The sequence below is a fragment of the Thermobia domestica genome, chromosome 10 (genome assembly GCF_964235325.1).
Source record: "Thermobia domestica chromosome 10, izTheDome1.hap1.1, whole genome shotgun sequence".
NCBI classification, from domain to species: domain Eukaryota; kingdom Metazoa; phylum Arthropoda; class Insecta; order Zygentoma; family Lepismatidae; genus Thermobia; species Thermobia domestica.
In genome coordinates, this window is record NC_137463.1 from 270170760 (window position 1) to 270188485 (window position 17726).

Sequence of the window (17726 nt, forward strand, 5' to 3'; positions counted from 1 at the left end):
TTTAATTTTATCGAGTCCAATGGGAGGCGTATTGTATGGCGCAAGGTGAATACAGAGATGAATCCTCAAAATCTCGTCCCTAAAGTAAGACACGGAGGAGGGTCCGTGCTCGTCTGGGGTTGTATGAGTGCCTCAGGAGTGGGTCGTCTCCACCTTATCGATGGAGTGATGATCCACAAAGTGTATATTAACATATTAAAGGAAAATCTCCATACTAGTGCTCAGAAGATGGTTCTTGAAAACAATTTATTGTTCAGCAAGACAACGACTCCAAACATACAGCGGAAAATACTCGATTGTGGCTACTCTATAATACCTTGAAACAGCTTCGCACACCTCCCCAATCCCCAGATATGAACCCCATAGAACATCTATGGTCTGTTCTGGAGACAACAATCAGAAGGCACAGCTTCTCTACTCAGGGCCGGCGCTAGCAATTTTGCCGCCTTAGGCGGTGCTTTCACATGCCGCCCCTTTAATCCGCAAACCTTATTTTGACAGATAACGTTCAAGTGTGATTTAAAAACATGTATAAAATGGAAAAGTAAACAAAAAAAAAAAAAAAAAAAAGAACTAACTTTCTGAAATGTTCACGTAATATTTAAACGATTCTATACAGACACAATATTCAGTATGCTCGATTTCGCTGTATATCTGTAATATAGAGCAGCGCATACAGAAAATAAAATTTTAAAAATATACTTTAATCATGACTAAGAATTTTAATTTTTAGGCTTATTTTATATCAAAAGGCGTTTTCAACAGAGTATGGAGCAAGAAGATAATACAGTAAATCAGATAATTATGGTAAATGTAAGTGATTAGCTTAAGCCTTATAATGTACTAAAACACAATAGACATACATAAATTTAACATACCTTAATTGAAAGAAACTTTTCTTGCTTTGATATGAGCAAATTCCTTTATCACATCACGTAGTCCAATGTTTTAGCCAATTTGTGTTCTATTGATATCGACGCTAGACCACTCAAGCGTGTTTCAGACATAGAAGAGTGTAGATAGTTTCTAATAAACTTAAGTTTCCAAAAACTTCTTTCTCCACTTGCCACTGTTACAGGCAAGATTAACAAAATTCTACGTGGAATACTAACATTGGGAGCAAAGTCATGTTCGTATTTTTTTTTTTTTTTTTTTTTTTTTTGTGAACTTTCACACGCTTAATTATAGTGGATAACACTTTCAGTTTGTCTTTCAAATCACTGGGGTTAATATCTTTCAATTCTTCGTGTGTTAAAATGATGGTAAGTTTAGTACACTTTTCAGACAAAAAGTTCAGGTGGTAGGCTATATCTTTACGATTACTTATATCGCAAAGAAAATTGAAATACTCGCTGTGATGTTTAAGTTGCTCAAATCTTTCTCTTAAAAGCTAACACAATCACTTCTAGAACTTTGTAATAAAAATCGATCTTGTATCTTGTTTGTGGCTGTTTTCAGTAGCTTCATCCTCTGCCTCGTACTGAAACTGTCTCTTCTTTCGACTTCGAGCTTGCACTGTATTACGTATCAGTGGATCACCCGTATCTAATGCTGATGCCAAGTCCATCGTATCAACTAAGTAAGATTTAAACTTTGCATAATTTCTGCTCCTCTCAAAGTACCCAGATATATTTTCAAGAAATCCTACTGCATCCAACACATGAGAATCAATGCTTTAAAGTCATATCAGACAACGAGTGAGTAAAGGAAAGAAAAGTAACTCAGCTGGTTTGCTATACACATAGCATCGTGGACGACCATTCTATCGGTTCTATTGTCATTACTTATTTAAAGTAAGGCATCATAAACTTCCTATATTTGATAACTGAGTCAGAGCATCAATTCGGCTCTCCCACCTTGTGGTGGATTATGATTTTAAAGTGAGACTACTAATATGTTCCTTTAGTATGGCCTAACGTTGAACTGACGCAGAAAAAAAAGTCATAAACTTTTTTTTAGCTATACAAAAAATGAGACATTTCTCAAGAAATAATACGCTGTACGATTTACTATATTCGGAATGAACAATTTGTAAATTGGTCAAAAACTCGCTATTAGAACCTAAATGTCTCTAGATGCTACCAGGGGCGGATCCAGGGGGGGCGATCGGGCGATCGCCCCCCCAGAAGAGGAAACTTTTTTATTTTATATATAAATAAAATATATAGTTTATTTTTTGACGCTCTTAAAAGTTTCCTCTCTAAGTAGCAGTATTAAAAGTAGCTCTAAGTAGCAGTATTAAAAGTAGCTCTAAGTAGCAGTATTACAACCCACCGCCCCCCCCAGAAGTCCGTCCTGGATCCGCCCCTGGATGCTACAGGCTAGAACGGCCTGTCTCAAGTGGGAGTGTACCTTTTGCATACTTGGAGCGGAGCGTTAGAACATTATTGAATAGAAAAAAATATAAAAAGACACCGTGATAATCTTATGCACTCTAGCTCAAAATCCTATCTACACTGCTGCAAGGGAAATATTGAACGAGATACCTGTGGCTAGTAGTTTGATAATTGAAAACGAGGAGGAATGCTCTGAATTTCCTGAGAGAGTATTTTCTTGAATGTGAGTAAAGTAAGTTCAATTACATTCTCAGGTTAATACAATCTTATTTTTCCATGTGAGCCTATTACGAAGCATTATATTTTGATAGTATTCTTTTCTTTTTCAAATTTTGCCGCCCATTAGACTTGCCGCTCTGGGCGGTGGCACGGCTCGACCCTCTCTCGCGCCGGCCCTGTCTCTACTAAAGAAGGCCTAAGAAAAGCTATTCAAGAAGAATGGGACATAATCCGTCCCGAAGCTACAGAACTACGAACTACTATAGGTGAAATCAATGCCACGAAGACTACAGACAATCATTAACGCACAGGGTAATCCCACAAAATATCAAATAACGTAATATACTTTATAAGCACTAATTCACGCATAAGTGTAAGGTGACATTTTGCGTTTACAAAAAAGGAATTCTCTCTTTTCTTCTGAACAAAAAGTGATTGTGTTTGTTTGGCCTTTCTGTTGTATATAGAAATAAAATGTATGAATGTGTAGTCTTAATTCTGGTTATATATATATTTTCCACCTCCCGTTCTCATGCTAGCTGTTTTCAATATAAAGTATGCACGGTGTACGAACACTTTCTGCGCTCACTGTAGGTATGTTGACAATAAGCGAATGTTATTAGAATATTTGTTGAGATTTCTTTTCCTCCACTGCCTTTCGCCTGGTTAAAGTAGTTTGCAGTGCTTTGGAGCAGCTGCAGGTGGGAACGCGATAATGTTTGAGACATACCGGCGACTTTTTTGTGTGTGAAAATAAGACCTTCCTTATAAAACAGTAAATAACTGCAGTAGCAATTGTCTACGTAAGTGATAAAGACATATCCAACTACAAGAAACTAATACAGTATATATATTCATTATTGTGTTTCTGTTTTAACAGCTACTAGCTAGGGATGGCCAATTCCAGAATTTTTACTTTCCGGAATCCGGAAAGTAAAATCGGAAAAATTCCGGATTTCGGAAAAATTCCGATTTTTTTCTAAATTCCGGATTTTTTCCGAATGTCGGAATTTTTCCGAAATCCGGAATTTTTCCGAATTCCGGAATTTTTCTGGATTCCGGAATTTTTCCGAATTCCGGATTTTTTCCGAAATCCGGAATTTTTCCGAATTCCGGAATTTTTCCGAAATCCGGAATTTTTCCGAATTCCGGAATTTTTCCGAATTCCGGATTTTTTCCGAAATCCGGAATTTTTCTGAATTCCGGAATTTTTCCGAATTCCGGAATTTTTCCGAAATCCGGAATTTTTCCGAAATCCGGAATTTTTCCGAATTCCGGAAAGTAAATTTTCCGATTCCGGAAAACAAAATTTCCGGAATCCGGATTCCGGAAAATTTTGGCCATCCCTAACTTTAACCAATTTTGGCTCGAGCGCGGACATCAAACCCAGAACCTGATGAACGATGTCCTTGCCTCCTAGACTTTACGAATACCGAGGTTGGAAGTCATGTAATTTTTAATATTCAGATGCAAACCACTTATGTTTCATGTTTATACACGGTGTTCTTCTTCTTCTTCTTCTTATAATAATAATAATAATAATAATAATAATAATAATAATAATAATAATAATAAGTTGTAGTAGAAGTAGTAACATTGATAACGATTATAGAATAATTGAAGACAGTACTTGAAAGTACACACAGGATTTGGCTCGATTTGGCTCGAGTCGACTCGAAACTCGACCCAAATTCGAGTCGAGTTGGAGGAATTTTTTCGAGTCAAGCTCAAAGATGTCTGTTTCGAGTCAAGTCGAGTTTCTAAGAAAACTCACTCGAACTTGCTCGTGCTCATCCCTAAATATCTTGCTTAAGGGGAGTTTAAACCCTCAAACCCCTCTTGCATACGTCATTGTGTAGAATATTCGAAAAAACCAAAGAAAGAAAGAAAGAAAATGGAACTCTTATGATTTTAAAAAGTATGTCCTTCGCTGTCAGTAATAATTGAGTCTTTATTTTGTTGAAAGAAATTCGTTATTTACGTACTGTTATGTACACTAGCAACAAGCACACTTTATTTTTTGTTGCCTGTGTTTTCCTAACAGTGACAGGCTCTTCCTTTACGCACAACTACCTCTAAGCCTGACACATAAATGTTTGTTTTTGTGTCTTTTTAAGTGACGTTAATGGTTTAAAGAGAAATATCATTGACCTAATAGTGTTTTCAAACCCCGAATTCCCTATCATTATTAGTCGTAGGCTTATAAACCATTAATGGAGTCATTAATTTTATATATATATATATATATATATATATATATATATATATATATATATATATATATATATATAATAAGCAGAATACTCGTACTTCTCACGGGAACACGTTTCATTTTGGACATAGAGGACACCGAAACTATCGTCAATCAACATAAGGATTCCAAAAACTACCAATTTCACACTAATATCGGTCATTTTGAATTATTTTTACATGTCATCGTCACCCTTAGGAGTACAAATGGGAGCTAAATTTGGATTTAAATGACATCGGAATTATCACTGTTCATCTCAGCGACTCCAGAAACTATGGATTCGACATTAATATCGGTCATTTTCGGTCATTTTTGTCTTCTTTCTTTTCCTTCCGAAGTTGCACCTTCATAAAAATTTAGTTGGAACGATAAAAACCATCCCAAGCCCGAACCTCATCTATGTTGAAAGTTTGAAAGATAGATAGATATAAATAGATAGATAGACAACCAGTGACATTCTTGAAGAAAGTCACATCGATAAGAAATTAAATTTTATCGCTCCGAGCTAAGGGAGAAAAGCTTCATCCTCCTCCAGGAAGCTAAGCAAATGATCTTCCTTAAGAGCCGCCACTGTACTAGGAACTGAAAATGTGACACTGACAACCTAATAATGTTTCCACCCGTACTCCCCTCCTTCCCCGCAAAATGGAATTCCTAGCGACGCTGCTGAAAGTTTGAAGTTGACAAACAAAATTTACACCTGCCACCTTAGCATTGAGTTGAGCAATAAGATCGTACAGGTATGTGCTCTGTGCTGCCATCTATACAAGGAACTCGACTTCGAAGTGAATCTAGTCGCGTGGCGTAAACGCAACAAGACAGAGCAAAACGACCCGCGCCATTGGTTGAACGACGAGCGAAATGCGGTCTGCGATTGGTGTTACCCTTGGCAACGCCACCTGGAATGCCAACACTTGGAAGCTGCACTGGGATTGGTGGAAAGTAGCCTTAGCGAGTCATTCTAAGTTGGTGCATACGTGAAGTTTGTTGTTGCTGCAGTAGAAACGGCGATGTTATTAGAAGACGAAGGAAGGTGAAACTTAAGGTGTGGTAGTTATGAGTAACGGATAGCGAGTCCAGTTAGATATTTAATCATCTGATTGTGGTCCGTGCCATTTCCAAACCAACAATGCCAGCAAATAAACAATTTGTTGTTTGGGGACTTTTAGCCGTGCTGCTGCGGCCAGGTGAGAGAGGCTTTACTTGTTTATAATTTATTTTTTTCAAAACAACGGAGCGTATTCATGCTCTTTGGTCTTGACTCTTGAGAAAGTTATTCTGAGTTTTAGTAGAGAAGTTATGTTTTGTAAGCGTATCATTTAAACCGTGTGGATACAGACTGGGAACTTCAACTACCTGTTCTAAGAAAGTATTGTGTGGTGGTCGAATATGGGGGACAGGTTGCGCAGTTATTTAGCGTCCACCTGCATTCCTGAAGCTCTCATTATTATGCTTCTATACTTAAGTTCTTTGAGACTACAGGGCGTAACCACCGGATGGACATTATACTGAACATTCATTTTTTACATTCTTTTTCTCGCATTTCAATTCAATTCGAACATCTTCATATCCTGTAGTAATTTTACAAATAATAAACTGCCTTTAAGAAGCAGTAAATACTTCGTCCCTACTAATTCTTTGAGTGTAATTGTTTTTAATCATTGTAATTGCTATTCGCGTACGTTTTTAATCCCGGTTTTCTTTGTTCCAAATTCTTACAGCCCTCCTTACTGCATCACTGCCTAATATCCGCGCGTTTGATGCACGGGGCTCCGATTCGATTCCCGGTGGGAGAGCCTTGAAAGTGAACGCATAAAGAGTAGCTGAATTCTACCCGTAAGTCGGCGGCTTATAATTTTAGTAATGAGAAAGGACGCCAAAATTGAACAAACAACAGCAATGTTTTGGAATTTGGCTCGCCCGTTCATAGTTCTGCAATTTTCGTTTGGATAGTAACTGTAAGGAGAGGAAGCAAGGGTAGTCCTGTCCCAACTCGGGGTTGCAGTTCCCGTTTCCTTTTCCTTAAATGAGCTTCTGTAGTGAGAAGGGATGTAAACTCCGAAACAAGAATGGACAAAACGTGCCCCGCCCATACGAATCTAACACTTTCCGTGGGTTTTGAACTTTCATATTCATTGTTGCAGTGAATCACCTGCTTTAATTACTTGAAGGGAAGGAAAGAGGGGAGAGTCAGAGAAATTTGGGGGCAGCGGTTTTTGTGTACTGTAAACAGGGCGAACCAAGGGAAAATTTTCACCCGGGCAAAGTGACTTTTTGGCGCCCCCTAGTCCAAGCCTATATTTTATATTTTATTACAGTGATTTTAATATTTTAAATCCATTTTTCAAAAAGAAAAAATAATCAAATGCATGTTATAGGTATATTTAGTACTTAAAAATATACATATGGTATCAACTACATTGTGTTTTATAATAATAATAATAATAATTATTATTATTATTAATTATGTACAGATATGTGTAAACAAAAACAATATCGAACAGCATTTATTGAATACTACTCTAGGAATTAGGATTTAGATTTTCTGAGCTTTCGGCCCTCGGCGAGCACACAATCCGTGGAAAGGGAAGGAAGGAAGGAAGCGGCCTGGAACCTATAAGTGAGGTACCTGGTGTGAATGAGGAAAGACCAGGAAAACCTCATTCAGGGTGGCTGGCCTGATAAAAGCGTGTGATCCCACCGGGAAGCGAACCCGGGACCGCTCGCACCGAAGGCGGAATACTACTCTAATGGTGACATGGTGACTGTTATATTGTAAATTGTTTTGTTATATCAATAACATTAGGAGTAGCGGCGGATCCAGGGTGGAGATCGGGGCGATTCCCCCCCCCCCCCGCAAGAGGAAAGTTTTTTTAAAACTTTTATATATAAATAAAACCCATCCCAGAGTTTGGAGCTCTAAGTAGCAGTACTACAGCCCACCGCCCCCCAGAAGTCCGTCCTGGATCCGCCCCTGGTGACGAGTCATTCTAACATATATCCGACCAGGCCCATATCCAAGAGGGTCTAGGGGGGCCGGGCACTCCTAACTTTTTGCTGACTCCCCTAAAATTTTCACGGTAGGCTTGGAAATGAACTATAATATGGTGATGAACTATGGTATGGTTGGATCACCCCCCCTAACTTTAGCCTCCCCTACATTTTCGAGCTGGCTAGCGGCCTGTATCCGACTAACAATCTATTCCAATTACGTGAAATACCAATAAATGCCTTTCACGTATATTGAACGTGTTTCACGCACAGCAATATAAACAGTCCTTTTTATGTAGGTCCTAGTAGTCGAAGTGCAAAGTATTCATAAAACGTTATCTCATGAATTTGTACAAAAGCTGAATACTCTTACAAGACTAAAGCTCAATAACAGGTTTTATCAAGTACATGTATTAGAAATCCTGTAACTTTTGTAAGTTTGATAAGTAAGCCAGTTTAGTCAATCAAAGTCAATTTAGGTAACTGTGAAAGCGTCCGTTCGATTGTTTTCAGCATCCAAGCTGTTCTATTTCACGGTTATAGTTAAGGAGCCGTGCTTCCCATTTAGGGAAGGACGAGAAACGCCATACTTTCAGGAATTATTCAATGACTATCTCGGATGTTAAAAAGTAGGTAATAGACTGAGTTCTTGCCCTTGTACTTAGGGTGTTTAGGTAGTGCAACAGTAAGATGTATCCTCGTGCACGGGAGATGAGAAGTAGCTGTTCTTAATTATTACCTATTTCACAAATACTGTCGAAATGAATGATTTGGCAAGAACTGTACATAGTGAAACAATAACATCTCCTAGACACTACTTTCAGCAAAGGTCAATATAGTTTGGCGCGGCGGTGTCGTTTTTAAGAAATCAAAAGTAAGTGCTGTATATACTGTTCACCCTTCCCCTACCACTTTGAAAGAGTAAGATATATAAAATCCTATAATATTCATTGCATAGGAAAAGTTTACAAACAGTATGGTCCACTATAAACAATAACAACTCCCCTTCCACTCATCCTTCTACATGTCTCCGTTTGTCGATACAGCCTTCCCTAGTGCTATGAAACTCTCTTCTTCCATGATGGAATGGAAAAATATGATGTAATTGACATTACTTTAGAAGAATATAAACCAAGAAAGTCATAGAAAACACGTTATAAAATTTACTTTTTAAGGCTCGTTTGGCGCCCCGGATAGTTGTCCGGCCCTTGGTCCGCCCCTAACTGAAAATAGTTTTATATTTCTTGAACTACCTTGCAATACATATCTAGAGTGCAATTGGAGGTCAGACAGGGTCCGCAACCAGAGAGGGGATGACCCCTTAATTTTTCGTGGCCTCGCCAGATGTCAGTACAAAATGTTTTTATTAATATATATATATATATAAAAGATTTGTAAGAGAATTTTAATGACATGCTCCCCCCCTCCCTAACATATTCCTGGGCTCCCCAAACCTCTGCGGTTGGTTTCGGGCCTGCTGCTGACTGTGGGATTGTAAAATGAAATGAAATGCTTAAGTTTTACGTCTTACGGTTATGCCGTTAGGCTAAAGGAGACGGTGATGATGAAATGGTGGAATGAAGAAAGTGGGAGGAAACGGGAGAACCCCGAGAAAACCCACGAGCACGGTGTTTGTCCACCACAAAGTCCACACGGCGCGAGCTGGAATCGAGCCAGTGACTGCAAGCACCGGACGTGAACGCTCTACCACTGAGCACTGTGTTTGATGGTTGGACTGGCAAAATGAAATGAAATAGCGTCCCATGATTATGCTCTTTATGGGAAGGGAGACGGATAATTCAGGCAAGTGAATGAATTGGAATAGTTGGTGGAATGAGAAAGTGGGATCCTTAGGCAGGACATTATCCACCAGAAGCCTTCTTGGCCGGAGATTGAACCAGGAACTCCACACACCAGAGGGAATCGCTCTACCACTCAGCCGCCGTGCCTACAAAAATGACTTTGCAATAAGTTTCCTTTAATTTTTACGTTATTATTTTTGTTTAACAACATAATACATTATTGTTTAATAATACATTATTCTTGTATGTTGTGAATCTTCGTTAATAATAAAGCTTCTTTTCAAAGCACGTCTAAAGTGGCCAACTTGAAGTTATTAAAAGATTACTTTCTTTTTATCACAAAGTAAATACAAATATTATTTTTAAAAAGTAGGCTAGTTAACAACAAACCAAGTCAACATGGTAAATCATGGATTACCGTCGAGTTCATTCTGGTCACAGGGGCCGCGGTGGCTCAGTGTTAGACCATTCACCTCTGGTGCTTGAGGTCCCGGGTTCGATTCTAGCCCCCACCAGGTGAACTTTGTGTTGGGCAATCACCGTGTGCGTGGGTTTTCCCGGGATTCTCCCGTTTCCTTCCACTGTCTTCATTCCACCATTTCATTCATTAGTCATCATCACCGTCTCCTTTAGCCTAACCGGCATAATCGTGGGACGTTAAACTCAGATTTCATTTCATTTTTTTGTTTCCTTTATGTGCTTTTTAGTCCTTTATTCGTGAAAATACATTAATTACAGCGCTTTTACAGTTACATAAAAGTCTACCATCATGAAGCTTTCTGTTGCAACAAATAGGGCTCTTAAATGAAACTGAGTTCTTAATATGCTCTTTGATCTGGTGAAGTTTTCTTAATTTTAACCAAATTTCTTCCTAAATGAAAGAGAGTAGTAGGTAAATTTCACTAATACTTGTGCACTATAACATATAACATGGTATTTAATATTCTAATATAGACTTTTATATGAACTGTACCAAATCTTATATGTAAACAAATACCTGTTTTATAATGGGACAATCTAAAGTTGAAAATGATTATGTAACTTAGTAACTCCTGAACCCAGTGTTGAATTCAGACATTTTCACCCGGGAGGGAATATGAACTCCTCGAGGGGAGGGGAGTTTGGGTGAAGTAATTTCTACATTTTGTGATTGGAATTTTGAGACTTTCTCCGGGGGAAATGAATTTTTTTCGGGAGATAGGTTCCCCCCGGGCTACCCCCTGAATTCATCCCTGATTGAACCACTCGACCGATCTCGAAAAAAATTTCAACATACATGAGGTTCGGGCCTGGGATTGTTTTTATCAGTTCGCTTTAAGGTGCAACTTGGGGGAAAGGAGGGGGAGATATATATATAGAAAATGACCGATATTAGCGTCGAATCCATAGTTTTCGGGATCGCTGAGATGAATAGTGGCACCTCCGATACCCTTTAAATGCAAATTGAGGCCCGCAACTTAAAGGTCGGAGGGAGGGAGATACAGTCACACTTCCGATGCCGTTTAAATTAAAATTAAGCCTCGCAACTTGGAGGACGGGGAGATATATAAAAAAATCACTGAAAATGACCGATCTTAGTGTCAAATCCATATTTTTTGGGGTCGCTGAGATGAGCAGTGACATTTCCGGCCGTTTAAATCCAAATTCAGCCCCGTAACTTGCGAAAGGGGGAAGAGAGAGACCTAAATGATCGAAAATGGCCGATATTAATCTCGAATCCATAGTTTTCGGTGTCGCTAAGACCAACAGTGCCGTTTAAATCCAAATTCAGCCTCCATTGGTATTCCTAAGGGGGATGCGACATTTAAAATTAATTGAAAATGACCGATATTAGTGTCGAATTCATAATTTTTGAGGCCCTTAAGTTGATTGGTGACAGTTTTGGTGTCCATTATGCCCAAATTGAAACTTATTCTCCCCTTGCGAAGTACGAGTATGCCGTTGTTCGAAACATATACAAATAATGAAGAGAAATTTTACCAGAACAGAAATCAGAGAACTAGAAGATAAAATTAAAACCGGTTGCTTTAAGTACTTTTCCTGGTAGCGGAATACATTGTATATATGTTACAAACAGGTTACAGCAAGTAAGATTAGCATTAGGCAAAGAAAAAGTTTCTAAATTATATTTTCCGGTTTTTGCCAATATTTCCGAACAAAATTTTTTTTCTATTGAGTTCATACGGAAATTTTACACCGTATTGAAAATGACTTATATTAGTGTCGGATTCATGGTTTTTGGGGTCCCTAAGTTGATTGATGACAGTTTTGGTGTCCTTTATAGCCGAAATGAAACGGATTCTCCCCGTGCGAAGTACGAGTATTCCGCAAGTCTATAATAATAACGAACGGAAGTTTCACATATTCAACCTTTTAATATATATTTCTCGCTGCTCAAATTTACTCAGGCAAGAAAGATATCTGTATGATATATACACTGGCGGATCCACGGGGAGGGCGGAGGGGGCGACCGCCCCCTCCAAAGGATTTTTTGAACTTTCAGCATTTATCATTGGGAAATACTAACATGGTCTGTTTCCCGACCGATCCAATATGTGTGACAAGCGTAGCAGAGTCTAATCAAAATGTGTGGTACTTAATAGTACTTAATACAGACATATTTGAATTGTGAATACGTTTCTCCCTAGTTCCTTGGGGCGGTCACCATAAGCCCCAAAGGAGCGAGAATATGATTCATTCGTTGGACGAACAGCTGTAAAAAGGAGGGTAAGACGGGTTCATTCTTTGAACTAAAAACGTATATTTTAAAATTGTGTCCTAGAAAAAGGATATGGGAATGGAATTCGGGTCCTGAAACTTCAAGTACCTTTACCTTGAATAAAGAGAAATATAGAATCTTCAGCGCTCCTTACCGGAAAGCTCTCTGAAACTGACTTTTCAGTTGGTTGATTGTTTAATATGTATTTACGTCGTTTGCCAAAAGCGATGCTTTACAGAACGAGGACTAGAGTTTAAAGTTGGATCTGAACCACTGTAGTGCGTTCGATGCTCACTCACCGGGAATCAAACCACAGAACCCCTTGCATCAAAGATCAAAGTACGTTCGCTAGCTACTAGATCAACAAAGAGAGCCGTGACTTTTGGGGTTCAACACGGAAACATTAGGAAGGGACCAGGGATTTATTATGACTTCAAATGGCATTTCATATTTTCTTGAGAAAAAGCACAAGTTTGTTATTGTAATTCATACATAAAAGACGAAATTCTGAGTGAGTAACTTCGTACAGGCCAAACCACTTAAGCTAGAAACTCCTATATACGATTTGTTACGTAGGGTATTACTAAGGAAGGATTTTATTTTTCTTTTTGAAATTCGAAGAAAGGAAGGAAGTATAGGGTGGAAATTACATTAATAAGATGGCCATCTCATCGAATCCGTTACGACTAGAGACTTGAAATTTGGCATTTGGATTTCTCATTTAAAATAATTTGACACGCGTTTCAACTTTTTTTTTTTTTTTTTTTTTGATATTATAGTAAAACGAAGAAAAAAGAGATGGAAAGAAAAAGTGGCGGCGATTGCAAATATTATAATAAGATATCAATATCTTACAATCTTTGAAGGTTACAAACATGAAATTTCGTATATCGACTTTCCACTTAAAATAATTCAATACGTGTAGCAGCATTTTTTATATTTTACCTAGAAGGGAAGAAAGAATTACTCCCAGAAGCGACAGTCCTATTAGCGACAGGAACTGTTATCTGTCCTATGAGCGACCGATTCATTTACATTGAGATGGTGGAAGATGATATGATTCCCTCTCGTAAAATATGTTTGCCTCTGGCGTTATTAGCGTCCGAACAACTTTGCTATGAAAAATCTACGTGCCAGTGACACTGTTCGTCAGATATATTTTCCCTTTACTGTGAGTTCAAATAAAACTTATGTTAATTTTGAGTTAGATTTGACATAAAGTATATCAAATAACTAGGAGACAACAGGGATATTTCCATGAAAAGTATGTTCCTATGTAATTAATTATTGAAAATCCAATTGTAATATCCCCTTTTTTCAAAAGCTCTGCTTTCTGTATTTAATTTAATTCAAATCTAATTACTCACTAAGCAAAGCAATATATTTTATTTTGGAAAGCTTAAACCTGTAACAGTTTCGCCAATTATCTACTTTTTAGACTTCCTAAGACTACGAATAAAATGAGTATAACATTTCAACAATAAAAGACAGCTTTTGAGATCAATTTTATCTGATTGGCTATTCCCAACCAAGCCCACCAATTACAATGCAGTTGACTCTAAACAATCCAAAAGGTAAACAAACTCTTTACATTACCTTCCCTCCCTATTGTAAGCTACCAAAACATAAACTAATTGCTTAATTTGCTTTCCTCCCTTGTTTTGACTTATACATAAAAGCTTGTCGTATAGCAATGTGACAGAATCCCGTATAGCTGGGTGAACTGTTGAGTCCTGCGAGAGATTTGAACTTGTGTAATAATTTCTTCGGATAAAGTGTTTTTAGATTTCTTTGATATCTTCAAGTGGTGAGTACCCTGTTTTCGATTTATTTCTTATGCCACAAATATATCCAAGCTAAACGTATGTTCCGTATCATTTTAACATGCAATTTTTAATTACATTAGAATCATAGACAGAGGTGGAGCTACCCTAATTATTTAGTTAGTTTTTCTTTTGATATAGTCAGTGTACTTATAGAAATGAATTAAAAAGTATAATATTAGGAAGAACGTATAAAAGATTGTTAATGTAATAACAACATTCTCACGTATTAAATTCAAGTGGAGCGATTTTTTATTTATTTTTTTACGAGAAGTGGTAATACTGCAATGTAATGTTGTGTTATTAGTTACTTGTACTAGGTATATTCATTGTGTAACGCATTGGTAGACATCGAATGTCAGTGTTAGAAAGAAATATAAGGAATTGTTTATAGACCTATAGAGCCCTGAGGAGAATTTTTGCGGGGGCGGGCGAGATTTTTTGCAGGGACCTTTGAAGTTTCGGTAGTGAACAAATTAACATTCCTTTAAGAATAATTTATTGTGGACTCGTAGAACAAGGAAGAGAGAATTTTTGAAAATATTTTTTGACAGAACAAACACAAATATTAGAATCAGGGTCTTCGGAATTTGTTCAGGGTTAAACTTTTTGTGAAATCGTTTATTTTCCATTCTTGCAGCCATATATAGGCCAACAGGTTTCAAACTATAAACTATCACAATCACAAGTAGGGTTCCTAGGCCTACCTATACGAGGTTGACCCATTCTGGGACAAATATTTACTGATAGGTCAGTGCATTTTCAATTGCATAGGGATGACTTAAGAAGTGAGAAACATACCCGCTAGCAGAAAGATTTATATATATATATAATGTTACAACTAAAGCGTGGATTCTAAACATTACATAATTAGTATCAGGGGCGCAAATATGTCTTCAACATTGGGGGGGATTAGACTTTTTTAAAAAGTGATGTTCAAAACATTTATGAAGCTGAAAATAATTCTATATTTGAGGCTTATTCAGGGAGGACATCAATTTCATCTCACTTTCCTTGTTTCAACGGACACAATTCATCACATATCTTCATCCCCAAAAACATATTTCAAATCTGATTATTGGGGATATAGTCCCCCAAGTTCCAAGATTGGAGGGGACATGTCCCCCTCATACCCCCAGGATTTGCGCCAGTGATTAGTATTCTTGCTACTGATATATATTTATAATTAATACTTCCAGATTTGTTATTTCCTTCTTCTTACCTAGTTCTTTCTTCTTTAAAAAAATAGAAATAGAAATGGCGGAAATCGAAATTGTGCAGACTGTGAGGGGAAAACCGTCTGCCATTTACAGTGGTCATCAGTACCGCATTCATCGGATAAACCAGGACAATTCAATCAATTGTTTATGCCTAAAAGAAAAAAACGGAGAAATGTGGTGGTCGTATTTTAGAGAAAGATGGTGTAGTGTTAAGGGCATCAAGCCACATTTGTAAGACGGATGTTGCTGCAATTGAGGTTCGAAAGAGTGTGTCAAATATGAAAAAACGTGCTCGAGATGATACTCAGTCTGTGTCAACAATATATCGTGAAGAAATGGGTCCCATGATCCGTCGTGGATATGATTTTGTTACTGAACTTCCATTGTTCTCTTCAGTTAAAAGTACCCTTTATCGCTTGAGACAAACTACACAAGGTTTAACAGGAGATCCAAAGAACGTACAGGATATTTATATTCCAGAAACTATTACTAAAATGAGTGACAGTTCAAGTTTCCTTCTCTTTGATCATGGCAGGGATAATCGAAAGACGAGAGGAAGAGAGGCTATGTCGATAGGAACAACGTTTTTCATGGATGAAACATTTAGAAGCTGTTGCAAATTATTTTCACAAATTTATACGATTCATGTAGATGTAGGTAGCACGCTGCAGGAGACCAATGTCATCCCTGTAGTGTATGCTCTTTTACCCAATAGGAGGAAAGAAACATACAGTAAATTGTTTGAGCATTTGTGTACTTCTATACCCTTGTGGAAACCAAAATCCGTGATAATGGACTTCGAAGCAGGAGCTGTGTCAAGTTTGAGGGCAGTATTTCCGGTAGTGGATGTCAATGGTTGTAATTACCATTTTAATCAGTGCATTTGGAGAAAAGTGCAAGATATCGGATTGGTAAGGGAGTACAAGGAAGACGCTGAAGTCAGACTTCACATAAGAATGTGTGCTGGTTTGGCATATTTGCCACCTGCACATGTTGATGACGGTTGGCTTTCTATTCAAGAAAGCTCCCCTATGAATGGTAAGCTTCAGGAGTTCTATGACTACTTTGTTGATACGTGGTTGGAGAATGCTCATATTACCGTTGAAATGTGGAACTGTTATCGAAAGAGGCATAGAACAAATAATGCAGTGGAGGGCTGGAATCGTAAGCTTAATGCTTTGCTAGGAAAACCACATCCGAGCCTCCTACATCTAATAACTGCTCTGAAGAACGAAGCTCAGCAAAACGACCTTTTGTACGATAGGAGGGTTCTAAATTTGGAGGGAAAAAGAAGGAAAAGGGCATATGTACTGTTAGACCATAGGATATCTTCCATTCTCGATGAATACGAGCGTACACTGGATGTGAAGAAGTGTTTGCGGTCACTTGCGTATGTGTAAAAGCTCCAGTAATATTTTGTCCGTGTGTATGTGATAATTTTGACAGGACTGGTCAGCATATGTTAATGAGTGTGACTGAGACAACTGTGTGTATATATCATATAATTTTGACAAAGACTACCTACCGTAGTTTTCTAAGTGTGATAGGGAGCGCAGTTGACTGTACAGTGTACAGTACGTTCAAGATATATTTTATTTGGTCTAGGAATTAATTCGTGCGGTTGGTACGCACACATTGAAGCTGTAGTACAAACACAAAATACATAAATACCTTAAGAAAAATATTGTCCATCGCTAGCCACCACTTTCGCCCATCTGTCAGGCAATGTACGGATTCCGTGGCGAAAGAAGTCCTCATCCTTGGAAGCGATCCAGTCAGAGACCCATGTTTCGATATCTTCTGAAGAAGTAAACCGCTGTCCAATCAAATCGTTGTTCATGCAATCGAACAAGTAGTAGTCTGAAGGAGCAACGTCTGGTGAATACGGCGGGTGGGGTAAAACTTCCCATCCGACATTTTCTAAATAGGTTTTGACCGGTTTTGCGACATGTGGGCGAGCGTTATCATGTTGAACAATAAGTTTATCATGTCTGTTCTCCCATTCTGGTCGTGTTCTGGCCAGAGCTTGCTTCAAACGCATTAATTGTCGTCGATAACGTTCTCCATTCATAGTTTCACCCGGTTGCAGCAGCTCATAGTACACCACACCTTTCATATCCCACCATATGCACAGCATAACCTTTGCACAGTGAATATCTCGTTTTGGTTGTGATGGACCTGGTTCACCTGGTTTCACCCAGGCCTTTTTTCGTTTAGGGTTCTCGTAATGGATCCACTTCTCATCACCCGTAATAATTCGATGCAGAAACCCCTTTCTGCTCTGTCGTTGAAGCAGCAATTCGCAAATGGTTTTTCGTCTTTCAACGTCTCTGTCTTTCAATTCATGTGGAACCCAATGTGACAT

The 17726-nt window shown here is 38.2% G+C and overlaps 1 protein-coding gene across 1 annotated transcript in view; it reads left to right on the plus strand.

Moving 5' to 3' along the window:
- Positions 1-5739: 5739 nt before the first annotated feature.
- LOC145663229 (UPAR/Ly6 domain-containing protein bou-like) overlaps positions 5740-17726 on the plus strand; it is a 95451-nt gene continuing 83464 nt past the window's right edge. The window contains exon 1 of the mRNA XM_081729597.1: positions 5740-5993. Coding sequence (XP_081585723.1) covers positions 5936-5993 — 58 coding nt within the window. The 5' untranslated portion in view covers positions 5740-5935. The remainder of the gene's footprint in view (positions 5994-17726) is intronic.